Genomic DNA, 27560 nt, shown 5'->3' with positions numbered 1-27560 from the left:
TTCCTGGGTATTAACACACTAAGGGCTCGTTGATTGGTTTATCCTGCTCAGTGTTTTGTGCTCATTTATTAGCGTGTTTTCAATGGCTGTTTGCACGTTTTTAATGTTTGAGCTTTTGGGAGTATGTTCTTTATGGCTAAGTAAAGATACATGGTAAGGTTTTCTCTTTTTTTTTTTACTTTGTTCATAAATGAACAGGGAATCAAAGCAAGCATTTAAAAACCAGGATATTAAACTTATGATCAGCTACACATTTGTAGAGCAGCATGACCAAAGACACATTTTTTGGAGAGAGCAAAGCTTTCTCTGGCTTCCTGCCTCATTAGTCCACTCTGTGGAGCAGAAGATAATACACCAGAAAAGATTTGGTGAGGCTACTGACTAACCATCCATACAGGCAAAATCTGGGCATTGCAAGGGATTCCCAATCTCATTATATGTGATGTTAAAGATAAAATGAACATTCCTTTGAGCCATAATTTCTCTCAGAAACAAATGTGATAATAATCTAGAAAAATGTGGGGCTGCTATGGCAGTTAAACCACATGTATTCTCTCTTTAAACATAGAAACTGTATCATCTTCTGTTTTATATGCCCCAATCTCCCACCCATTTCCCATGAAAAATCTTTCATTTGTATGTTTGTCAAATAAGAACCAGTCACTGAGTTGTACATTTTATAGTTTGATTACAGATGTAATCTTTAACATTATAACTTACATGGTGTTTAAAAAATAATCATAACTTCTAAAACCACCCATGCAGAAACCCTAATTGGAAAGAACAGCCTAATCAGAAAGAATGAATTATTTTGAAATTCAATAGGCTGTCATTTATGTGCCTACAACCTTATGATCTTGATAACTATGAAAACTGTCTATGAAAAATTGTTATACCTTGTAAAGCAACAGAATCATAGTAATCAAATTCAATGAAGGCAAGAACAGAGAAGACAGCCTATAACTATGGTGGCCCTACCCAAGACAAGACCCCACAGTGTGGTTGTTCCTAGAGAACTATTCTGTCTTCTCTCTAGTAAATTGACTTCTATTGAGACCCTTCTAGAAGGTGTTCTCATTTGCGTACTGTATCTACTGCTAGTCGCTCTCCTGCCTGTTGACTGTGGTGTAAGAAGGTTGTCCCTCCCCAGGTACTTTCATCCTATTAAAGCATTTCTTTATTTCTGTACCTATCACAAGCAGATTAAGTGTGCAAGCGGAGATAGCATTCTCAATGGAATTTTATTAGGTGAATCACAACTTCTTTCTCTTTTGAAGGAATATGATTTATAAATCATCTGCAGGCTCTGCTCTGAGTTCTTCTGGAAGCCAATGGTTCCAAGGCACCAGCTTCTTTGTAGCTGAAGCAATGATTGCATTGTAACTAATTGTTACACATTCCACTTTATTATAACAAAGTGGTCAGTGCAGAAAAGTAAAATCACTGCTACCATGACAGTGTGAAAATTTGTGAAATGATCCCAAATGACAAGAGGAAAGGCTTCTTTCTTTTTATCATGGTGGTAGAAGGATACAGTGTTTGGGAACACCTGTCTTGGGGTCATACTCTCTCTGTTCAAATCCCAGGTCTTGCCACTTGCATAAGCTCAGGCAAAGATACTTAACCTCTCAGGGCCTTGCTTTTGTCCTTTGTAAAGTGCAGAAGGTAGAGATACCCTCCTCCTGTCATGAAGTGTCCTGAGTAGAATTAGTATGTGCCAAATGCTTAGGAGAGTCTGACGTTGCTAAGTCCAAGGAGAATCTGATATTAAGGTTCTGATCATGGGATTCAGTGAGAGTGCCCATGTGCATGCAACATACAGACACACACATGCATGGACATGCACTGTGGTTTCTGCTTCAGTATGTCTGGAGTGCTGAGACTCTGCAGTCACTGCTGGCCCACAGGTGCCAGTGTGAGCAGGAAGGGCTCAAAAGAGGAAGATGACCGTTGTTTACAGAACATATGATCAAGAGTAGCAAATGAACATGGCCCCTATTAAAACCACCCCTTGTGAGCAAGAGCATTCAGGGCTGGCGTGAAGCAGACAGGATTCAGTTCTGGCTCTGAGCAGCTATGTATCGTATCACTTAAGGCCTGCCACTTAAGTGTGGCGTATTTCATTTCTCCATCTTCCAAATGGGGATAATAATACTTGCTCTACCTACTTCACAGGATTGTTGTAAGGGTCAAATGAGAAAATGTATGTGAAAGCTCTTTGAAAAATTAAAAGCACTGTCCAATTGTAAAGGGATCAATAGCAGCGGAAGGAGGGTGAGCTGGGGGATGTTGGGCTGGTAATGGAGAACTCCCCAGAAGAATACATTGTGAGCTGAGGTTTGAAGGAGGCTAGAGAGGTAGAATGGCTTTTAGTCCAATGGAGAAGTAACTGTTAATGGAGGAGACAACACAAAGACAGAAGCAAATAAACCCGCATGTGTGTGCCCATGCATGCCGAGAACTAAAAGAAAGTAACGTGATTTCTCAGTAGAGGGCCCATCAAGGACAATTAATGAGATGCTGGATAATTAAAAAGTCACCAGGGAAAAGGCATAAAACACAGGTAGAACACTCCACATGAAACCCCAATGGAAACTTCTTGAGTTGATTCAAGGACAGTAGAATTGCTATTTGGCAAAGCGCTTCAATGTCACTCATCTGGCAAGCAAGACCCTCCACTGGGTTATGCACAAAATACAAATGAAACCACCAGAGGCCCTGGGCACTAATTCCTGTCTCCATCCAATTTCAATGTTCCTACACCAAAGACTCCAGCCCAGAATCATATGGGAAGTTCTAGTCTCATGTCTTCACTTATTCTCAGTCATTTGTCTTCTTGGTTCAGGACTAGCTCATTGGGGGATCAGTGTAGGTTTACAGGGCCATTCACACAGAAGAGCTCCTTGTTTGTTTAATATTCTTATATCACCGTTTTGAAACCCTTGGTTTTTGAACAAGGGGTCCTGCCTTTTCATTTTGCACTGGATCCCAGTACTGACTTAGCTTTCCCTTCAACAACTCACTGCTGACCCTTCTGCAAACCTTTTCCCTTTTGCCTTCCAGAACTCCTTTCCATAAACACTGATGCCTCCATAGTTCTCAGTTGACTATGAGTCTGTTTTACCTATAATATTTCAACCAATGCTATTATCTATGTACCAAACCAGATCATTGGAGCAGAATTACTCAAGCCAGGTCCAGGCAGCACATTTATAGGATAATTTACAGGCAGTTCTAGTGTGCATCTGTTCCAGGGTCACAACAACTGACTGGTTTGCATCTTCTGACTCTTGGCCTCATCTGAAATGTGGCTATTCTCTGTGAGTGTGGCTCTCTTTGCCATCTTTTTAAGCAACAAAGAACCCTTCCTGTCCACTTATGCTATCATAAGGAAATTATTGTTACATCCCCAATATTGCTAATACACCATTGCTTCTCTCTTACATTTGTTTGAGGACACCCCTCTTTTGCAATGCTCCACATCTTTTCCTATCTAAAGATTGTTGACTCTCTTCAACCCCAGTGGTATTCCTGCAAACATGAGCTCTCTTGTCCAACTCTTTTGTTACCCACAACTTGTGTACTTTGAAAATGATGTGCTTGCCTCTGTGTCACTCTATGCCACTTCAGAGTCCTGTCTATGTTTCTTCTGTCCTTATGTTCTCGGCCTGCATGTGGGGACATTGGTTTATTCTAGAAATGAGAATGTGACTGTCTGCTAGACTGCCATTTTTGAACTCACTGCACAAACATAACGTACACTGGAGCCATAGAAAATGTGTGGTTTCCAGTCTCTTTAAGCAGTCCTGTCAAGTTATTCACGAAGAACTCCTGCCCCTACTCCATTTAAGGGCTGGATGATACATCACCAATCACATCTTTCAAACTAAAACTATTCGTAGCTCTTACAGTGGGCATCTGACTTCTTTCCCTTAGAAAATAGAAGTCATCAGGTTTTTTACTTCCTCCATAAAACTTGTTCCCTTCCAACACCCAAAAGATAATTTTTCATTGCAGCTCCTCATGCAAGCTCTGAGTCTATCTCTTGTCTTTTTGTTTCTTCACAAATAGTTTTAACTATTTCCCCCTTAACTATTTTTTCCTACTCAGATTATATAAGAACCTAGTGTCTATCTCCTTAAAATAATCAAAAACAAATAACTTGATTCTACAATATCTTTGCTACTTTATAATCCAAAGGATTTCAGTTTTTAAGTTCAACAATTCATAGTATAAAATACATTTTGCATTAGAATTCACTATGCCCATATATATGATACACAGATAAAAACAAAATTTCTTGAAATAGTATTTACCCTTAATATATGATAAGCAGTCTTATCACCATCTTACTCAATTTTTCTATGTATTACTATTCTGTTTGTTGAAGGGCTGATTGCCAATGATGATGTCTGTTTGTTGTTAATAGGACATAACTTTTAGTTGAAAATTCATGCTAATCTATCCTGTTTATTGAAACCTATAGTGTACATTTCTCTTGCTAAATGTCTCACCACTCAATTATAAAGCAGTCTCCATCACCATTACACCAGTGAAGCTTCTCAAAATACTACTATAAATGCTAGTGTGTGTTAACAGAAACTTTAGTGAGTATCTTTCTTTTCTTCCCTGACTTGATCCCACTAATGTGTTTAGGAGAGCCTGGGGGTGGGGGAAATCCTTTTGCTGATGGTTGTTGGACAGTGGTGAGCTCTTTGGGTTCTTGTCTCATTTCAGAGTTTCTCCTTTGTTGAATTCTTGGTCTCTGCTTTTTTTGCTGTGGTCCTTAAGTCATTGTTCTTCTAATCCCTTTTCATTAGATTCATCCACTCTTGGTTTTCAGTGCCACCTCCCTGCTTATTGAGCGTTCTTGAGGCTGTCTCTGGTTTGTCCCCTCTTTCTTGAACATCTGGTGGTATCAACACCTCTTATAAAGCCCCATAGATATGTCACACTTATTATGTCTGATATTACTATCAGGAAAGTCAGTTTCTGGAAACTGGGCTGACAACATGTGACATATCCTGTAGACCAATACTTCTCACATTTTTTTTCCAGTCCTGTTGATGAAGCAAGCTCTTGTAAATGTTCCAGTCCTATAAAGAGTAAATTTTAAAATGACCTTGTTCATGAAACACAATAATGGATATCACTCATTTTGACAGACAATGCAGTATGCAGATTTGAATTATGCCATTTCTAACCAAACATTCGCATATGCTCTTCACTCGTCACAAGAATGCAGCATTCAAAATATCTGATTAAGGTTGGGTAAATTTAGACTAATATCTGTATTTCCTATCAAGCCTTGTAGGTGCTGCTTCTCCAAAAGATTACTTCTGTGTGTTTCTGTTTGTTGTAATTTTTTTTTAAACTTCTATTTCATTTAGAAGGTACAAAGTCAGAACGGAGTGACTGACCATCCATGAGTTCACTCCCCTAATGCCTGCAACCAGCCTGAAATTCAGAGCCTGAATATAGTTTTGGAAGACAATGAGAAGGGACAAGTCCAAGGATCTATTCCATGGGAGAGGACTAGCTAGTACTTGCAAATGAATCCGGAAATCATGGACATATTTGCAAAGCAATAGAATCCTCATAAATACTAGAGTGCCCAATCTGCTCATTTCTCTTTCTCTATTTTCGTTATCCTTTTCCTTCTCCCCTCAGGTACAGGAAAATCTGGATCATAGCCAATTGTTTAATTGGATTTTTTAAAAAATAAGCACAAAAAAAAATCAAGCAGTCCTTTTAAGCCTTTTGAGTGAGCTCAACAAGGGCCAAATCAATTAAGCAAATTGCTTTTTTAAAAAAAAAAATAACCTACCCATTCCAAATAAGCTTCTTCCCCACTTTGGGGATGGTAGAAGCCAAGGTTTATGCATAGCACATTTTCCAGCTGAATAACCCACCTCTCAGTATTAGGGATTTACAAGGGAAGTGTTGACACAATCAGTCGCAGTAGCAAAATGGTGCGGTCCAGCTCAGGGCAGGCCCTTTGACAGCAGTGATGGGACAATGAAGTAATGATCTGAAGGTCCTCTCTTAGTGTGTAATTCCCAGTGGGGAACTCCTGCAAAATATCTCCACTCAAGAAACAAGACATTTCCTGCCCTATTTAGTTTCTATAAGCAAATATATATGAAATCTAAAATATTGGGTTGGTAGAAGCTGTGGGAGTTTTCTCTCTTTGTTTACCAACTTCCCCTCACCTACCATTTAATAAACAGTAGCACAAGAGCTGTATTTTCTTTTCAGCAGCAGTATGTAACCAGAACAAACAGAGGACATAGGAAAAGTGGGGAAAAGTTAGATATATAAGCAATAAAAAGTGAGTCATTGATTTTATTGACTGGTCTGTTAACTTCTGACATTGCAATAAAGTCTTATTTATTTGTATACAGAAGACTCAATTACATAGATACATATCATTTTAACAACTGGGTTATTTACAGGAGAATTGCAGCTTCATAAATAATATAGACCTGAAGTTTCTCAAGCTGCTATTTATCCATTGTTACCCAAGGAAGTTGTGATGCATTCAGGGTGAACTCATTAAGATAGCTGTGCAATAAGGAGATTGTGGGGTGGGGCAGGAAAGGTGGCCCAGACCCCAACAGTGTACTAAGGACAGGCTCAGCCTAGCTAAGATACACAGTGGGTAACCTGGGGTGGCCTGGTCTGAAATAGTATGGCTAAATTACTCTCCCTCCTTCCTTAACATGACAGCCAGGAAAGCTATCACTGTAGACAGTTGGGTTTAAAGTCTCAAACCTTTAAACTCCTATTTTAATTGTAAAAGCCATTAGGATTTTAAACTCAAGATTCTGTTTCTTTAACAGTTTGATGGGTATGTCACAAAGGAAGTTTTATCAAAATCACTTATTCCCAATTTTCTTCTCTCGATGGGACAACTAGTGGAAGCAAAGAGGGATATCTCAGAGTTAGCGCTCACTTTCCATTTCCTTGAAACCTGCCCCAATGATCTCCCTAACGAACTCTTTTAACTGTTAATGTATTGTGTAGCATCCTTGCTAGACCATAAGCCTCAGAGGTTCAGTGAGTTTATAGCAACATCTTTTAGGAAATAATTCTTGGGAATGAGTGGATTAATTTGTAAGTATAAGTCTGGCAACATAGCATTATTTTTATATATCCTTAGTGTCTTGCAAAGTATCCCCCAGTTCGTAAGAATTATGCAAATTTCCTGTTAAATGAACAGATGGATGAATGACTTTCAGATGAGGAGGTTACAGCTCACAGTCAGCCGTGAAGTTGAAACCCAGATCCAGATGTTGGGGTTCCAAATCTCCAAGCACAGCTCTCGCACAGGGCAGGCACCAGAGGGCTGCTGTGGGGTGAGAGCAAATTAGCTGCTGTTACAGCAACACACAGAATGCAGACCGGGCCACCTGCTTGGCCACAAGGACATCATCGTCGTCCACATGGTTGCAGCCTAGCTCATCCTTATTTCCAGAATCTACTTTATATATACATCTGAGCTGACACTCTACTAAGGAGTCCAGTGCCTTTTGGGCTCACATTCAGATACCACTTTAGCCCATGCACAGATTCCTAGGCACCAACTGAATCATTCTAATTTAAAGTAATCACAATTAGATACTGGTCTGAGCACTACACCTCTGATGCTAAAAGTATAATGCTTTTTATTCCTTTCTCACCGTGGCTTGCACACAGTTATGGGTATTTCCTACCTCCCCTGTGTCTGAACCACTGAACAGGGCCTGTCATTCCTGCTTCTCCCTGCCAGAGCCCTTACAAACCACCAGGGGAGATGCTGTCAGGTTCTGCTTTAGCTTCAGCTCTGTGTCCCTCTGACACACCTGAGGGCTCTTCCCTACCCCTGAGGCACTGAGGCAGTTTGAGACTGCTGCTCCAATTCCCAGCCTCTTGTCACATTGGGCAGCTAAGGAGCAGCTTCCTACGCCTGCTGTGTACCACATCTGCTAATGGAGGAGCCTAGGTGGTCTCTGTCTGCCTCTCTGTGTAAGAAACGATAAGAAAACTCAAGTTTACTGAGTGTTTATTATGTACCAAAAAGGGTGATTATGTAATTTGTTCATGTGGATTAGAGAATTTAATCCTTGCTCTCTGAAGGAGTTGCCATTTTTGTTTCAATTTTACAGATGACAACACTGAGCTGAGCAAGAATGGCAATTGGCTTGAGTATTTCCCCCTGTTCAAAGGTAGTGGGATAGGTGATCTGACCTCTGAGCTCGGCTGTTCAGTCTGAGGCACCAATGTGCCAGCGGGATCCTTCTCCCAGACTGTTATCTGCCATTGACTGGCAGAGCGCAGGTCCATGCCCTTTCCTGGCCACTCCGCTGAAAATCCTGACCATTCGGTTCTTTCGACTTAGTTTTCTGTCTCTGGGCCTTGCGCTGGCCTTTACAGGTTGGTATAAGATGGATGGAAGACAGGCTAGGTTAGCAACTGAGCAGCTGTGCTTGTGATCAAAGTCCCAAAGGGCACCCTCAGAGCAAACTAAGGGGACCCTTGTCAGTAGTTTAGGAAGAATCTGGGATTTGGTTGCTGTCTGTCTCGGAGTCAAGCTGAGAGACAAGAACAGATACTCTTTGTAAGCACCTGTGATTGGAATGAAGAAAAACTATTGAAACAATGACATTAAGAACAGGAGCTTTTCAAAGGGAAAATGCTGCATTTTTTGGTGTGTAGCACAGGTACCATTAAACACTGGACAAGGGCACGGGAGTTTCAAGATGTTGCAGATTTAGGAATCCTCCTCATTCCTAGTCTTCCCGATTTTTGCCTAAACCTGAATTAATTGTTCATTAGCTTGCCTGGATCTTTGAGTTTCACAGATTCATCCAAAGTGTCCCTTAGGATCCTCAGTGACCACCATATTTTTTTTTAACATTTTGCTCTTTTTATCCAAATTATTCGTGATCACACAGTTAAACATCAATGCCTTTTGTAACATTATTCTAATAATAATTGGCACTGACAGTCAAGGTTTGCTGTGCATTGATTAAATGCCAGGCACAGTGCTGGATTCTTTTTATTTAGTAATCTTAAGTCTCACAACTATAATGTACTGATACTATTACCTCCATTTTACCATTGAAGAAATGTAAGATCGACAAGTAACTTAACCAGAGCCCAACAGGCAGCATGTGTTGAAGCAAAAAAGAAAAGCCATGTCAGTCTGACTCTACATGTGGGGTTAAGGTAATTTTTTTTAAGGACATGGGCTCTCTTTTTATTCTGGTTGTGGGATCATATAAATCTGATTTTCCAAGAGCTGAACACACCTGCTTCCGCCTCTCATTGACTTTCTTGATAAATCAGCCATTTGGGAATATATGGTCACATTTTCCCAAAGATCCTGTTACAACCATACTCCTATTGATCAGAATAAGTCTACACTCAGAGACCCAGTCTACGCTTCCTAAACCTGACAGATGAAACTGTCAGACCAACCAGAAATTGATCAGATGTTCTGCTGTTAGTGCTTCAAAGAGAAGGCTCTTCATGGCCAAATGTTTTTCCTTGCGCAAAGATTTATAATTAACATTAGAGAGCAAAGCCTGTCTCCCATCTGATTTATGGTCCATCTTCGGCCCTCAAGAAGAAAGTTGCATGCAAATACTTCCAAAAGTTTATGGGAAAAGTAAAATTAGAACATTTTAGTTTTAAAAAAATCCTTGAAATACGTGCATAGTTTTTAAAATTCATTTCCCATGAACTTTTTGAAGATCCTGCTATATGCACAGATTTCAAAATTGTTTGCATCAGAACAAGCATCAATTGATTTCTTCTTCCATGAGTTTTTTTGTTTTGAAGTACTCTCATACTCTGAGAAAGGCTGTAGCAGTCTTGGACTCCCAGGAGCTGGCTTGATGTTTCTATGTAACCTGGGGTCTTTGTGCGATGTCCGGTTGACTATAAACAATCCAACTTCAGCCAAGGTCATCCCGATTGTGATTGATCAGAACAAATTTAGGATCCTATCTACAATCCACCCAGACACCTACAAAAACAAGAGTACTAACCTAACCACGGAAGGATCAAATTTTTACCTATCCTTGGCTTGCAAGCGTTGATACTGTTTATTTGGGTTTTTTCCCAAAATGCTGAATAGTTTTTAGCCTGGCTTTGTTTCCCCTACATTCTCCAGAAAAAATTATTGAAATATTCAGTCACAAGGCAGATATTTAACATAGCAATTAAAAAGGTGCTTGGGGGCCTTGCACAATGGGTCAGTGGCTAAATCTTTGCTTTGCATGTGCCAGGATCCCATAGAGGCACAATTCATATCCTAGCTGCCCCGCTTCCCTTCCTGCTTGTAGCCTGGGAAGGCGGTAGAGGATGGTCCAAAGTCTTGGGACATTGTATTTATGTGGGAGACCCCAAAAGAGCTCCTGGCTTCAGATTGGCTCAGCTCTGGCCACTGCAACCATTTGGGGTGTAAACCAGCAGACAAATTCTAACAGCAAATTGTAAGGATATTCAGAGCATGGTTGTAAAATTTCCAGTTTTTCTTACTGCTGATTTCTTATTCTATAATATACTGATTATATAAAGGTCAACAAGTACTGAATGCTAATATATTTGATTCATCCTAAGAGAAATGGCTTTCTCCACAACACATTTTAATGTAACATAAAGATTGTGAATGAGTACTGAAATGTTTGTTATAAAGCAGTCACATGTCATGATTTAATTGTCAGTGTTTTTTCTCAGTAGATCATAAATTATGCATAATTCTGAGAAAACATGCTATATACTTTTGAATTGCTGTACATGGCACATTTTTGCTAATATATTTAGGAGTTTGCTTTGTTTCTTAGTTCAATTTTGACCTTAAAGTTATTGAGTCAAATATAAACTCAAGAAGTAGATTTAAAAACTATTTTGACTTCAGCACATTATCATCAGTACATTATCAGGGTTCAAGTCATGTGTAATAAACAAAATTACTTAGAAATCTGACACAGATCTCTAATGTATCCTTTTTTTACATTGTCACCCCATAACACAGTAATAGAACAGACAAAAAATGTTACATTTTTGATAATATCATGGGGCAAAGATAAAATCATGATAAAAAATAACCTGAATAAGTTCTGTGAAGCTTTTGTTCTATTTGACTTTAAGTGGAACTAAGTCTTCAGAACAAGAGGACAACAAAATAATGCTCTGCTAAAAGGATAAAAGAATCTGACCTAAGTCTATTAGTGATATAACACTCCATGAATGCACTCAAGTTAATAGCATCTTTTAGCAATAGCTACTTTTTCAATTACAGTAATGCTAAGAAATAAATAGACTAAATCAGAGAAAAATGGTCAGACACATGAATTGGATCAGTTGTTCAGCTGTTTGATTTCTTTTTTTTTTTTTTTTACCAACTATCAGATGGCAGAAATGTTATCAATCAACAGCCTATGGATGAGATATTAATTTGAGTTTTCATAACCGAGACCTACTACATCTTATTAGAGATGCCATAGTTGTCATTCCATTTTCAAAGAATCATTGATAGTTCCTGGTGATTTTTTTCTTCTACAGTGAGTCGTGTGACATCCTTCCCTTCCTGAACCATTTTGCCTTGTCGTGCTGTTATAGAGGCTCCATCATTGTAAGGGTTGCTAACGAGGTGTGATGCTACAATTTCATGCAATGTAATTCCTCTGGGAGCATTTCCTTCCTGTCCTTTGCTGGGTTCTTCTAAATGACCCTACTTTCACCAATCTTGAGTTGTACGCAAGAATGATTGCAAATGCTAGCCTTTTCGAGTGTCTGTCGAAATGCAGCTTTATTTCCGCTTTAAGGGATTTAAAATTTTTATTCCCCTCTTTTAAAGTTGTTCTCTGACTACTTTTGCACAAAGAATGTAGTGTTCTGAGAGCAAATAACTGAAATGGATAGGCCAGACTCTTAGCTTCTTGGATTGTTACAAATGGAAAGGTGAGGATATGGATATGGAAGGGGAAAGTGGCCAGGAAAATTGCCATAAATCACAGAGCAATGATATTGCACTTGATTTGGTGTCTGTTTTGTTGTCTTAAAGAGGATAAATATGTTTCCCTTGAAGAATGGGGGACCAGCTCTTCCTGCTGTGAGCCTCCCACCTGATTGTGTGGGATGAGAAGTGGCCCAGAGTTATCCCTGGAATTGAACATATTCGCTTTGAATGTATTCTTTCTTTACATTGTCACTCCACCCTAATCCTGACTTCTGAAGAATAGAATTTAAAAGTGTCCCACACATGTCTGATATGTTAGGAATTTTAGATGCCTTTATGTTTGAAAACTTAACAAGAATGAGAGAGAAAATGAAAGAGGGAGTTAGGAACTCAGGTTAGTATTTCTCCCACTTTTCACTGGGAGAGGATCATCCGGGGAGGTGGGGACAATGTGCACCGTGATTTGGAGCATCTGACACCTAGGTGGACTGGGATCTAGGAGTCCACCTTTCTAACAAGGTCCCCGGTGATGCCCTGCTGCAGATCTAGGGATTCTATCTTGACTACTGGGAGCCCTCCACTAAGCCTGCCACCACTGTTCAGCATATGTTCACATTGTCTTCAAGAGCTAAGGATACTTACTTCTTAGGGATTTGGCTACGTCTTCCCTGAAAAGAAAAAAAAATGGAGCACAGAAAGAAAAAAAAATGTGTGAATGGCAGAGCCTCACCGTTACCTTCCTGCCTTCATCTGCAGTTTCCTCTCTTTCCACCACTGGGCGTGTGGAGTGCTCTGAAGCCAGATTCATGAAATGCACAAGAAAAGATGTGAAATCAGAATTCCTCATGGTTTTGCTCATTATTGTGTACGTGTTCATTGAGTGCTTGTATAATTAGTGTAGTCTTGGAGTTGAATGGTGCTGAGCACAGTCTGATTCACTAAGGTGAGTTATTTAACCTATCTTGCCTGAGTCTCCACATCTGCAAAACAGGAATGGTGATTCTATTAAGACAAGGCTTCTGTCAAGAATAGGTTCGGAAAAAATACTGAGCATTGTGTATCTACTTAATACATAGCACATAGTATCTACTCAATAAATAATGGCGATTTTAAAATATCTGAGCAATAAAGCAGCTTTGTGGTTAAGATATAGGCCTTCCATCAATCAGAAAGTCCAGGATAGAGTCCTCTTCTACTCTCTCATCATGCATAACTGACAGTGCCCGGATCTCTGAAGTTCAGTTTCTTACAGCAATGGATATAATAGTTGTAAACACTTAATATGTTCAATGCAAGAGTCACTTAAATAATATGTGCAAAGCAGCACAAGTTATTTCTTGGAAATCTATAAGTGAAACCACATTAGCTCTTTTTTTTTTAAAGATTTATTTTTATTTTTATTGGAAAGGCGGATATACAGAGAGGAGAGACAGAGAGGAAGATCTTCCGTCCAATGATTCACTCCCCAAGTGAGCGAAACGACCGGTGCTTCGCCGATCCACGCGGGTGCAGGTTCCTAAAGCTTTGGGCCGTCCTTGACTGCTTTCCCGGGCCACACACAGGGAGCTGGATGGGAAGCGGGGCTGCCGGGATTAGAACCAGCGCCCATATGGGATCCCCGGGTGTGCAAGGCAAGGACCTTAACCACTTGCGCCACCACGCCAGGCCCCACATTGGCTTTTAAAAAATGGCTTGAGCAGGGGAATTATTTGTGTAAAATAAGAACCATTTTAGAGGTGTTTGCCAAATATTTCCTGTGCCTAGAGGAAGAAAAGGGTGAGCATGCTATTCCTCAGTTATTTCCATGCTGGTGTGAAGCTCCTAGTGTCTGTGGCTACCTGCTTCAAAACAATCTTTGGTTGAAGGGAACACGATAGTATATAATGAAGCAGGGAGATTTTCATCAAATTGAATCTCTTCCTCTGAATGGGAGCGGGCATTAAAAAGCCTCTTGCTCCTGAAAGACTGTGAGGAGCTCAGACTTCTGGAATGCATCTAAGGTCTTGGAAGAGAAGAGAATGGTGTATCACAGAGGTTTTCATATCATGGAAACCAATCTCTGAGCCAGGAATTTGGGTTTCTATCACTATGATGTAGTGGACTCTGTCTGACCCCTGTCTCCTTTTTGGATGTAAGTTCCCCTGTGGAGTCATACAGGTGAGGATCTCGATTGACTGAGGCCTAATGAAAATATCAGGGGCCAGTGGTCTGGTTTAACAGCTAACACATGGACTGGAAGCCTGCATTCTGTATCAGAGTGCCTGAGTTCTGGCCCTAGCTCCATCCTAATCCCAGCTTCCTGCTCTTGTATGTCCTGGGGGCATCAGGTGATGGCTCCAGGAGGTGAGTTTGTGCCACCCATGTGGGAGATCTTGGCTTGCTCCTGGCTTTGGCTTTGGAGCCAGCATTTTGGAAAGTAAACCAGAAGGTAATGGTGTATTCTCACATGCATACTTTTTCTTCCCTTAAATAAAATTTGATAACAATAAAAGAAATAAGAAACAATAAGGCTTTTGGTATTAGGGCTGTTTGAGTTGAAAGAGAGCTTTGCAGATAATAGAAGGTAATCCAGAATGTTACTAGAAGAGGGCTTGAGGATGCCTGTTGCGAGAGAACAATGTCCTCTGACCATAGTTGAACTATAGAACCACCAACCATTAGACAAGCAAACGTGGGCAAGCTTCCCTCCCTTTACAAGCTTCATCTCCATATCTGTAAAACTCGTACTTTTCAGCTAAACTAGAACCAGAATTTCAAAGATGACTTAACAACTCTGATCATTTTCCAGACAGACTTGACATTCATTCTCAGTAATCTTAGCCGGATTGCAATGGAGCAAGAGGCATTTATTTACCTTCCCAGTCCCAGAGCAGGGGTCCACATTTTTGGCTCACACTCAGACCTGCACAGCATAGAGTGGTCCTGGCACAGAGTAGAACCATTGTAAAGCATGAAAGGTGACTGCATTAAGGGACATAAGCCATGGGCACCACCTTCTTCGTGGAGTACCATCATCCTATGAGGTAGAGAAGAGAAAAGGCCTCTTTTGAGACAGGAGTGTGATGTTGAGGTTTGTCCCTAGCAATGACCTTGTCAGAGGAGGTGCTCATTTCCAGGGAGAAGTGCATTGAAAGGGACAAGCCAGGTGACTTCTGAGTCACCCGTGCAGGTGCAGAGTCCTAAGGCTTTTGGCCACCCTCTGCTGCTTTCCAAGGCCTTAAGCAAGGGACAGAATGGGAAGTGAAGCAACCAGGACATTATTGAGCCATTGTACTAGCCCCTAAAAATTTTTTTTAAGTTAGACAAACTCCATTGCATTTAGCCAAGCAAATGGAATACCATGTAAGACGCTGCATCCTGGGTAAATATCTGGCCCTGGCTCTTGATTCCATCTTTTCCTAGTGCAAACCATAGAAGCAACAGTGATGGCTCAAGTAACTTGGGTTCTTGCTACCTAACTGGGAAACCTGATTTATGTTCCCGGCTCCTAGAGTCAACCCAGCCCAGTCTGGATGATTGCAGACAGTTGGGGGAGTCGACCAAAAAATGGGAACCCTTTCTGTATCAGTATTTTTTTTTAAGCTGAGAAGAAATCAAGCTATTTTCAAAAGCATTAAAATCTGCACCTAGGGACACATGTTTGGAGTAATTACCAAGATACTTCTTGGAGCACAAGTATTCCTTATCAGAGTGCGTGGGTTCAAGTCCAGCTCCATTTCTGATTCCAGCTTCTTGCCAGTGTCTACCCTGTAGTTGATGGATTGTGCAATTGGTTTCTGCCACCCATGGGAGTGATCTGGACTTGAGTTCTAGGCTGGTCCAAACCCTGTCCTCAGTATTGCCGATGCTTTGGGGAATGAAACAGTGGGTGGACCATCACTTTTCATCTTTCAAATAAATAAAAAATTACTTAAAAATCTCTATTTGGCGGATTTCAACTCACTTTGAGACATCACTTCATCATGTTAAGAATGCCAACTCACCATAGTATGTACATAATTTCACATGCCTGTGTACACAGACACATGCTAACGCACAGAGCCATCCCAGAGATGTGAAGGTGTGCTGGAAGAGGCTTCATCCTGAAAGGAGTTTCCCTTGTGCACAGACCACAATGCTCAAGGTGCAGTCACTACTCCAAAGCTCTCTGCCAGCAGGTTGTCATGGAATTTTGTTAATATATGTTTGGCAATTCTTTTTCAGTTGTCTAAAGGAAAGGAAGCAGTTAAAGAGATCAAGGCCTTCATTGGCTTGTATATCATAGGAATTTAGCTCTGTTTCATTTCATGGATGTGAAAATGCATAATTAAAAAAATTTTTGAAGGAAGACTGAAGGGCAATTTAATAAATTTTGAGGAAAAAAATGTTTTAAACCTTTCTCTAGGGCCTGGCACCGTAGCCTAGCAGTTAAGGTCCTTGCCTCACATGCACCGGGATCCCATATGGGTGCTGGTTCTAATTCTGGCAGCCCCACATCCCATCCAGCTCCCTGCTTGTGGCCTGGGAAGGCAGTCAAAGATGGTCCAAGGCCTTAGTACCCTGCACCTGTATAGGAGACCCAGAAGAGGCTCTGGGCCTCTGGCTTTGGATCAATGCAGCTCTGGCCATTGTGGCCACTTGGGGAGTGAATCATCAGACAGAAGATCTCTCTCTCCTCCTCTGTGTATATCTGCATTTCCAATAAAAATTTAAAAAAACAATCTTAAAAAAATAGCTCTTCCATAGCACACATATAAAACTAAAGCACTTGTGGAAGGATTTTGGTTCTCTTATTTAGCTATTCAAATAAGGAAATGGTAGGGTTGTTCTCTTTCAGTGAAATGATCCACATCTTCCTTTGACTCTTCAGGCATGCTTAAGATAAAGATCAGCACTTAGAACCCTGAGGATCCAGATCTTTCACTCAAAAAAAGCAGACTTGCCCTGCTGGGAGAATAAAGGCGACTGTTTTCACATTAAGGTCATCAGACATTTTCCATTCTCCAGGTCTCCGTGCTGAAATTAGAAGTACCCGATGCCATAATTTACAAAACATAGAAATTCTCCTGTGTGTTAATGAATGTTTGATTTTCAAGAATGGCTTATGGAATCAGCCTTATTTCTTTACATTGCTGAATTCCCCCAAAGGTCTGCAGATTGTGCTGTTTATAAATATGTGTGTGGCCAGTATCATAAAGAAATCCTGACTGGTAATAAAAAGTGGCAAACAGTGGCAGTGGCTCTGAAAAGATTTTATAGACACCTAGCCTCCTTCCTTGGCATTTAGTAATCTTGAAGAAATTGAAGGAAAGAGAAGTTTAATTTAGTGGGGCCTTCTGCCCTGCTTAGCTGGGGTTCACCTGCCCAACATGAAATAATAATGCACTCAACTGTCCATCTTATAATAAGTAACCTTTGCGTCACCTCACTCACCAGTGCAAACCGCAAACAGTGAGTAAGAAAAGTGTGAATACCAGCTAACGCTGAGGGATCTTGGTGACCTTCACATGATTATGTTTGTGCTAATGCACAGAGCACAGAATTCCAAACTCAGACATCTTCAAGAACCCAGTCATTAAAAATGCATTGGTTGTTACCAAGGGAATCCTCTGCCCTGTGCATTGCGGGGTGGTGGGCATATGGGAGAAAGTGGAACTGATTTGAGCTGAACAATTCATATTTGCAATTCTGTTTTCTTCTCTGCTTGCTGTGGCCCTCAGACCATGTGCAAAGGTGGTAGGGTAAGTCTCCAGCAAGGAGTATGCCCTCCCAGATTAAAAATGCTTTGTTTCTTCAAACGAACTTATTTTGAAAAGTAAAATTCAAAAACTGAAGCAAAATTCAAAACTCTAGGGTCCCTATTTTGTAGAGCAACTCAGAGGCACAAAGGTTGGTTTGAAACAAAAACTGACTATAACAACATTTTTTTTTAAAAAGGATAGAGATGCTAGCCAGCAGATTAAGTGTAATGAACCAGATAAAACAAATAACACGCCCCCTCTCATTTATGGGAGCTAAAAATAAGTACCTCAATCTGGACACAGAATGGTGGTTGTTAGAGGCTGAAAAAAAACCCAGCTTCATTCTTAAGCATCAATGTAGAGAGACTAATTCTTGATAATTTAGTGTGTACCATACAAACAAAAGAAAGGAGCACCAAACCTCCGGTCATGAAGTAGTATCATTGAAAGGGAATGCTCATCGGACTGAGTTAATCAGTGCCTGCTATATCTGTGTATCACACTGTAGCCCATAATTTTTGCTAAACAAACATTTGAAAGGGTTTGCAAAACAAGAAATTTGCTATGAGAAACACAATAATGGTAACTATGATTCAGAAACTCTGAGCTTGAGCTGGATGGGAGGTTGGAATTCGGGAGGCTTCCCTGCCACCCTCTCACTCAAACATTGCCCCATCCCTCCAGGGGGCAGGCATTCACAGGCAGCAGTGTTGAAGGAAGCAGTGTCCTCTGGCCACCCAGACGTTTTGAGAATCAAAATCAAGCTTTGGTCAGTGTGACTCTCAAATTCCAAATCAACTTTAACTTCTACCTTGTCCATAACAAGCTGAAATCAAGCTTCCCTCTATCGGCAGAGTGTTAACTTGTATCCTATGGCTATTTTGAATTCTGTTATACTTTTTAAATCATCTCTTACATTTTTTGAACTATGAACAAGTCATAATAAAATTTACATCTGAGATGGTTCTTGGTTCAGATTTGTCTTCCCTTTGCTAAATCACAAGGCAAACTGGATTACAGTGGAAGAATGTTCCAGATGAGGAGCCTTGGATGGCCCAGATGACCTGTATGCTGTTCACAAAACTAACTGGCTCTGACATCCTTAGTGCAGATAAGACGTAACACCTGCCAGGCAGCACATAAGCCTCTGGTCTTCCAACACAGTGGGTCTTGCAACAGCTAAACATGATGTGCTGTCAGTGACCTCACTAGGAACAAGGGTCTTGGCTCAAGCTACACAAATGATTGACAGGCTTAGGTAAAGACCACTGGGCTAAGCCAGGGTCTGTGTAAGAATTTGGAAATTTCTTGCTACTACTGCTTTTGCCATATCTCCTGATTATGCTACCATGGACTAAAGGAAGCACCATAAAGTCGAATTCAGCCAACTTCAAAGAGATAATATATTTTTTAAAAAGGTACTGAATATGCCTAGCTTTTTTCTTATTACTATTCCCTAAACACTTTTGCAACAATCACTAATGCGGCATTTCTATTATACTGTTTAAGTTATCTAGAAATTTAATTGAGAATATGTGAATAGCTTTTATGCAAATACTAAACCATTTACTATAAGAGACTTGATCATCTGAGGATTTGGGTATCTATTGAATCTCGGAACCAATTTCCTGTTGATAGAGAAAAGATAACCAATAAAATATTACTCAGCCATAAACAGGAATGAAATTCTTTCACATCAAAATAGATACAATTAAGAAACACAGTGATTAGTGAAAGAAGTCAGTCCCTAAAAGGCAAATATCATGTTTTGCTTAATTTTTGGTAACTAATAGAGTATAAAAATGTAATGTATATAAGCAAAACTGACACCTTGAGATTTGGTTCTTACTGGAGCAGTGCTTTTTTTTTTCTTACTTCTTACTGAATATTTAGTGGAGGGTTAATGTTGAAATTATAAAGAAAATTAAAAGTATGTCATTGTAAAAGTAATAGGAGGGAGGGAAGGATGAAGGGCATCTTAAAACTATATAAGAAATACTTGAAATTTGTTTTTTTATAAATAAAAATTTGTTTTAAATATAGATGAAGAAATCATTTTTTTAAAAAAGGACTAAAAGTCAAATATATGCCATAGTTACATAGATTTTTTTAAAAGAAAACCGAATTTGTGCTCATCTTATCCTGTAGACTGTCAAAGATGCAATTATTTAGTTCTAAACATTCATGAATGGTGGATACACAGCTTGCTCACCTATAATTGGTGCGTACGAGACTGAGGACTACATTTCCTGGAGCTGGAATATGAAGTGATTTGGCTTGAATGTTATGGACAAATGAAATATTTGTTGAAATACAAATAAGATCTTATTGAGTTGTAATAATCAAAACAAATGGTACTTCAAGGGCAAGAAGGTACTGGTTCAAGACATTTTCATCTATATTCTCTCATTTAATCTTCACCACAGCAACTCTGGGAGGGGAGGTACTGTTACTATCCCTGACTTTCATAAGAGAATGGTTGTGCATAAAGACATTGAAAAACAAGCTTGCCTTCATGTATTTAATTAACTGGTAGAAGTGAACAGAGAAGAGTGCCTGCTTCTTCCCCTTAGAGCAAACTGCTTGTAATTTCTAAATTGGAAGTGAGGCTGAATTTGCCAAGCGGCTAATAATTTAAAGACATTTTCAGGGTGGATGTTCAATGACAGAGTCAGGTGAGTGCCAATATCACTCTTAAAGAAATTATGCCACTGCTGCATCACAGGGCAAACTTCTGGGTTTTTTTTTTTTTTTTTCTGAGTGCATATTCAGAAGATCTGAATAAAATGCCTACAGAGCTCCTGGCTTGTGGTGCTCATAGATGCTGTCTACTACGCAATAAACAGGCTACTGACTACAAAATGGACCAAAGAGCTCTCCTAGAATTCCTTGGTATCCAGAAATGGAATGTATTTCCCAGGCTCTTGGTGGTAAGGGACCCACCCAACGTACTTACATGTGTGCTTTCCTACCAGTAGCCATGGAAATAACCATCTACCTTCAAATGATCTGTTAGCATATGGCTAAGTATAGCCTCAAATCTCTCTGTAGCCTTTAACCAATGTCATTTCTTCATTCTGCCTGCTGGACTCCCCTTCTGGCTCTAAGGAAGCCCCTGATAGGGGAGCCTCCTTCTGACCAGACAGATCAGTTCATGGCTCTCTGAGGTTAAGTGTGATGTATGTGTGTGGGGGGAGATGGAGATGCACATTAGGAGGAATCATTACTTTTTGATCCTGGGTTGGAGAGTAGACATAATCTCCTAAAGCCTGTGAAAGACTTCATTTTACACGTGAAATTGTGTGGAATTGCCACGGACTGACTTGAACATGACTTTTCCAAATAAACCACTCTCAGAATGAGGTACTGAGCCCCAGTGAGGGCTTCAAAGAGACCAAGAATAAATGTAAGGAAATGCAATCTGTGAAAAGTCGCAGGGACAACATAGTAGTCTTGTTGACAAAGTGCCTGCATGTTACTAAACCTGACACTCCAGTGCCATGCATTAGGAACCAAGCCAAAACTTCGGTCCAGCACATGCCAAAGAGTTAGAGACAGAAGGCCCTTGAAAAGGATAGAAATTTCTAAAGAGTGAGAAATTTTGTTTTTTTTAATGATTCAAAGGGCTTTTCTGCTTTTCTCAGAATTGTAAAATTCTCTTGACACCTTTGGGAAGTGCCACATCTGGCAGGTATAGGGAAGCAAACAGATTACCCAAGAAATTACTGAATGAATATTTTGGCCAGTCATGATTCTGGGAAGTAGGGAACGCTTCCAAGTGCATAAAGCTCTGCTGAGGATTTTACAACCAAATAGGACCCAGATATGTAAGATTGGAGCTCTGAGATGCGCACTGTGCAAGACACCTTCCAGCTGAAAATGCCTTTCTGAGCATAAGTAAATCGCATATAAAAAATTTAGCAGAAAGGTCTTCTACGCATTACAGGGAAATTGTTGGCACCTTGTGAGAGGTCATCTTCCCCTTGTTATTAAATGACAGCGATCATTAAAATGCCAAACATATTTTGACAGAATTCACTTTATAAAAATGTCAGCAAGTCTGTGTTTTTATTAGTTCGTTCCAAATCAATTTAGAAATTTCGATAGAATGCTTGTAAGTATTCCCCAAGCAATGTCCATTCCTGACTTTCTGCGCCAAAAAATATTACAAATTAATCAGATTTTCAGATTTCTGCATAATGGCTTTGCACATTTATTGCTTAATCCTATTATAAAATGCGGTTATGATTGACACATCACTGTGGAGATAGAAGTCAATTGAATAATATGTAGCAGTCAATTTTATTTGTAGCTTAATGTGCTGAAGCATTTTTTCCACATTTCCATTATTTATAAGTCTGTCCCTTTGGAGGCTGTATAGAAGAATTTGTTTTAAATGAGCCAATAATACCTTCTTTAAAATTTATAACTGTGACAGAATCGTATCTTGTGTGTGTGTCATTCATGGCATTCCAGTGAAGAGGATTTGAATTGTCTTCCACTTGCTGTTCGATGGGACAAGCATCAGGAAAGAGGATCTTGTTAAGCTCATTTGGAATTGGATTTCACCCACCCCATGAGAAAGTTCCAAGAAAGCGGAAGCACCCAACCTTCCAGAATTGCTGCTACTCTGCTGGTTCATGAGTTTATGGTTCCTGCCACTGTCATTTCTGGAATCAAGTACATGAAAATAAGCACAGACACACACAATAGTGTTTGAAGAGTCTGAGTTACTCTGGTGGTGAAATGTCTGTTTCATCCCTTGTCCAATGGATTCCAGCAAAGGAAGGAAGCTGTGTCTGCTTAGTGTAGTGGAGATCCCTGGCATTAGGATGGAATTCTTACTAGTCCAGTTAACATCCAGAATACTTGCTGAAAAAGATCAATATTCTTTCTGGTCTAGTATAAGATAAAATTAAGAGAGGAGGCTGTTATTGTTTCATGTTTCTAAGATTCGGTGTCTGTAAGGTGAATGAAGAAAGGAATAGAAAATGAAAGTGATTGGGGAGGAAATGTTAGGGGATCTAATGAACGGACTTGCTCATATCCGAGAGGAAATGCTGTTTGTCCTTAGATTGTTGGATTGGCTGTTTATTCCTAAGTCTGTCATTCCCACACATTAGATATACCAGTGAACACCAAGCTCATGGGTGTGTAATACAATTCTATTGACACAATGGATAATACCATTAGTTTCTCCGCTGTTCTAGGCTTCTAACTTGTAATGACTTGGGCTAACTTGAATGGGGCAAAGTGATTCCAGCACTGAAGCTACTGATAAATCACTCTCATGTTATCTGTGCCTTAAGGTTCTGTGACAATACATGTACAATTCACAGGCAGGGTCTTATTTATATTAAGGGAGTCTTTCTCTTTTGAATTCCAGGGGCCAGAGGAAACGCGGCCCTGTCTGAGCCGGGCCCTCCTGACCAACACCAGACCAGTCAGACCCATCCCTCATTTCCTGTTGGACCACAGGTCAGTACATCTCAACTGATCTATCCGGCTGTGCATAGGGTGCTTGTACCAGATAAATAATCAGATAATTAATAGTGAGCTAAATCCAATGAACTCCAACAGAGCAAAGATAGTGATTAATTTTTGTATGGGAAGCTATAGGCCTACATTTTTTATTAAGTAACATCAAGAAAACATGTGCTTATAAATGCCTCTCCCTTCCTAAAGGATATGTTGCTTTTAATCATTTGGAAAAAACATATGTATATATGTATACATACACACAGACACACACATATATAAATACATTTTTTTTTTTTTTGGTGAAGTACCACTGCTGTGCTGTGGGTTATCAGGCAGTTTTCTAGAAAGTAAAACTTTAATGACTAGGGTGTGAAGAAAATTAAGTTATTTCAACCTGACTATAGCCATTTTTGAAATACAAGATGTGATTTAATATAAAAAAGTTAATGCAATTTTAATGCAAGTTCAGCTTATTGGGTTTGACAATACTGTACATCACACATAGCTCTTGCATTAATAAAGAAATACATTCATTATTTTTTAAAGTGCAATATTTGAGTTTTTCTTTTTTTTGCAGCCTGGAGTGGGTTAATGGAGATATAGAACACAATTGCAAAAGGCTGAACTTTTTGTGGTTTTAACCTCTGTTTAGTGTGAAGCTTTGGAACTTCACCCTACTTTTTTTGAAAGTGAAGCTGAGACTTGGCCATCTCTCTTCCTTTTGGTACCATTATTTCTGGAAGTTGATCTCTTTCAGTACGTCAGGCACATTTCGCATTAGCTTAAATCTTGGGATGCTCTTGATGTTATTGGTCAGGTTGCCACAAAGTGTCCCCAAGGGCTTAAATCCCACACACCTCTGAGAGCATAGCTAACTTCTTGCTTTGGACACAAAACCTGCAGGGCTCTGTGGAAAGCCTAGACATTTACCAGGAAGCTAGGCACAGGCTTCGACGTGCCATCTCCTTTATAGTGTTACTCTTGGCACATCATGCCTGGATGTGTGTGAGCATGTGTGCACCTGCACACTTCTGCCTGTGAACATACAAGGAGCAAGCAACATGTACAAATGCCTCCAAATTAGGTAAGGTGTCACCCAGGAGAGTAAGGACAGTGGCACTGTGATACACAGGAGGGGGCATGCCTACTTTGAACCTGCAAATCCGATTTTTAAAATGTTGCAGGCCAAGAACTGCCCTTTTGTGACCTTTTGTACATTCTGAGGAGAGCCCATTTGCCTCACCATTTACCAAGTTGCTATGGGGCAGTGATATCACATTGGAACTTCTCCTAGAACTGAGGGTTTGTTTATGATTTTTTACTTCAAAAATATGTTTACTTTGCTCTTTAAAGTGACTTTTTTTTTATAAGGGAAGCAGAGCTACTCAATGTGAAGGGTATAGATACATTAGAAACTAGGGCCGTAGCTCTGAAATTAGGCTGTGCAGAGCCTAGAGTCTCTCAAAAGTCTTCCAGAGAAGACCTGGAGGAGACATTTTAGAGATACCCGAAAAGGGGATTCGGCCATCTTCACCTCCCTCCCCCCATTCTTCAAACAAAGCAGCCACTTCCCTCATCTGCTCCTGGTATTGCAGAAAAGGATAAAACACGGACTGTGGGGCAGCCTGTCTGAACTTGAACAACTACCATCTCTCCACTCCACACATGCTGGATCTGGGACTCCAAAGAGGTCACTAACTTCTCTGCAGCTCAATGAAAGGATAACAGTAACATTAGAATTGTACCTCCCTGGTAGATACTGCATTTTGAATCACACTTGTGCTTATTTTTCTTTTACAGAATCTTGACAATTTTTTATTAATATAGAGAGAATAGATTTCCTGTATTTTCTAGTTCCACCAAGAAGATACATCTCTCACTCCCCCATCCCACACAGTCCCTTCTCCTTCCTTCCTTTTTTCTTTCCTTCAGTTTTTACAAAGTTATAGTTTTGATCTATTCTGTAATCATGGGCTTAATTAACTACTCACCATAATATTCAACAAGTAAAAAATAGGAACAAAAAGTTGAGACCTCTCAGAGAAGAATTTTGTATTTGTTCCTCTGGAAGAATAATTGATGTGGGCTTTGTTCTACATAGATCCAGGAGGGGTGGATAGTGCTTCAAGGCAAGTACCCTAAGATCAAATGACCTTTGGGATCTCATTTAGCCAGGATAAAAACCAGGACAGGAATCATATCCTAGTTGGACATACCCGCCCTCAAGTCCAGTGCCAGGTGCTGCTGTTCCAAGTCCAACAATGGCTTTTGGACCAATCGAGGACATAACCATGCATTTCTTGTCATATCACTTGGGTGAAAATATTATAGTAATAAATAATTTAAACTAAAAATCATTTTATTTTATTTGAAAGGCATAGTTAGAAGGAGAGACAGAGATCTTCCATTGCCTGGTGCATCTAATGGCCAAGATTGGGCCAGGCTGAGGTCAGAAGTCAGGAACCCCAGCTGGGTCTTTCACTTATTTGGAGGGACCAAGTATGAGACATCTAGCACCAGTGCACCAGATGCTTTAGCAGGGACTGGTTCAGAAGTGGTACAGCTGGGACTTAAAACTAGTACCCACCTGGTACTCCAACATTGCATACAACGGCGTTACTCTCTGCACCAAAAATCTGGCCCTATATTCCACTTTAGATCTTTCTTTTATGCATTTATAATTTTACTATTTTAATAGTAGGCATTCATATTTAATTAGTAATCACCTGTTTTTTATGTATTTCTGCTTTTCCAGGGGATGTCATAATCTAATGTTTATGCAATATCTCATCAAGTTTAATATTATAAGACTATTTTTCAACACTGATGCAGTTTAAAGTATAATAGCTATTTTCATGCATTTAGCATCTAATCCTTTGGATTCTGCCTTTAAACTACATGCTAGGAGCAAGATCTAAGTCAATAGGGATGACTGTTTTGCAGCTCATGAATATATTTCTAAGCTGTTTTCCAAAAGGGTTACACCAGTGCTGTCCCCCAGCCATAAAGTTGCACAATATTATAATATGGATTTTCTACTATTAAGTACTTTATTTTTTTAATTTAATAGCTGAAATTTCACTGCTGTTTTGAAATCCACCATTTAACTGATCCCTATGAGTGTTTTCTGGAAAAACAGAATGAATTAGCTCAAAGTTTCAAGTATAGGAGACTAGGAGCAAATGAAAGTTGACTGAAAACGTAATATTCAAATGGAAATTAATTTCAAAGATATTTAAGCAGGTCTGCATTGTGGTTGACGACAGCATCTAGCATTACAATGCTGATTTGAATTGGGTTGTTCAGCTTCCAATCCAGCTCCTCACTTACATGAATAAAAAGGCAGCAAGTACTTGGGACCCTGGCATCCACATGGGAGACTCAGAGTTCATGCATTCTGGTTTCAGCTTGTTCCATTTTTGGCCACTACAGCCATGTGGAAGAGTGAAGCAACAAAGGGAGGACATCCATCTGGTTTTCAAATAAATATATATATATATATTTTTTTTTTCAATATATTTTCATTTTGAATTATGTGGTACAATTTCATATAGGCTGGGATTCCCCCCGCCCAAAGCTCCCACCCCTCCAACAGATTTTCCCTATTTTACTACAATGGTGTAGTCCTTCATAAGTAATCATAATTCTGTCAGTCTCTTATTTAAGTGTATTCTGACATTGTTGGTACAGACAATGTCAGATAGTCCAGTATCCCATTGTCTACACATGTCCAACAGTTTCACTGGGAATCCATCTTTCGTCTGGAAGCAGGGATGCATGTTCCATTATACCCCCACACCTGTATATGATAGACCCCAGTACTCCATCAGTAAACATTTCCATAACTGAGAAGCCATGAAACAAGGTCAACAACTGGTATGAGTTAAAACAGCAACAACAACATCAACGACAAATTACAGCACCATGAAAAAACACGCCACTGAGTAACCAACACATGAGTGACAAATCTTTAAAAAAAAAAAGAAATCTTTTTTTCTACCAGTCTTTTTTTTTAAATTTTTTGAAATAACATATTTCCCTCTGCTATTGTTTTAGAGGTTTCAGGTCCTATTTCAGTGGTGGGAAAGCATTTTAAAAGTCTACTGGAAAGTGAGCTATGTGCCTCTGTTTTGTTGCAGCCACTTCTGACAGCACAGCAATTGGCCTCTGCTGTTGCAGGCGTGATGCCAGGAGGGCCCCCAACCCTCAACCAGCCCATCCTCATCCCCTTCAACATGGCCGGACAGCTAGGAGGTCAGCAAGGACTGGTTCTCACTCTGCCGACAGCGAATCTCACCAACATCCAAGGGCTGGTAGCCGCCGCTGCAGCTGGAGGCATCATGACACTGCCATTGCAAAATCTACAAGGTAACCCATTTGTGTGCTGCACCATGCTGTGCCCACTGGCC

The 27560-nt window shown here is 40.0% G+C and overlaps 1 protein-coding gene across 1 annotated transcript in view; it reads left to right on the top strand.

Annotated features, from left to right (window-relative positions):
• Positions 1–27560, top strand: part of POU6F2 (POU class 6 homeobox 2) — a 400555-nt gene that overhangs the window by 153609 nt on the left and 219386 nt on the right. Inside the window, exons 3-4 of the mRNA XM_040964984.1 lie at positions 23057–23148; positions 27291–27519. Coding sequence (XP_040820918.1) covers positions 23057–23148; positions 27291–27519 — 321 coding nt within the window. The remainder of the gene's footprint in view (positions 1–23056; positions 23149–27290; positions 27520–27560) is intronic.

This window comes from Ochotona curzoniae, unplaced genomic scaffold (genome assembly GCF_017591425.1).
Source record: "Ochotona curzoniae isolate NIBS_2020 unplaced genomic scaffold, NIBS_Ocur_1.0 scaffold_3835, whole genome shotgun sequence".
NCBI classification, from domain to species: Eukaryota; Metazoa; Chordata; class Mammalia; order Lagomorpha; family Ochotonidae; genus Ochotona; species Ochotona curzoniae.
This window is presented reverse-complemented; position numbering and strand designations above follow the sequence as displayed.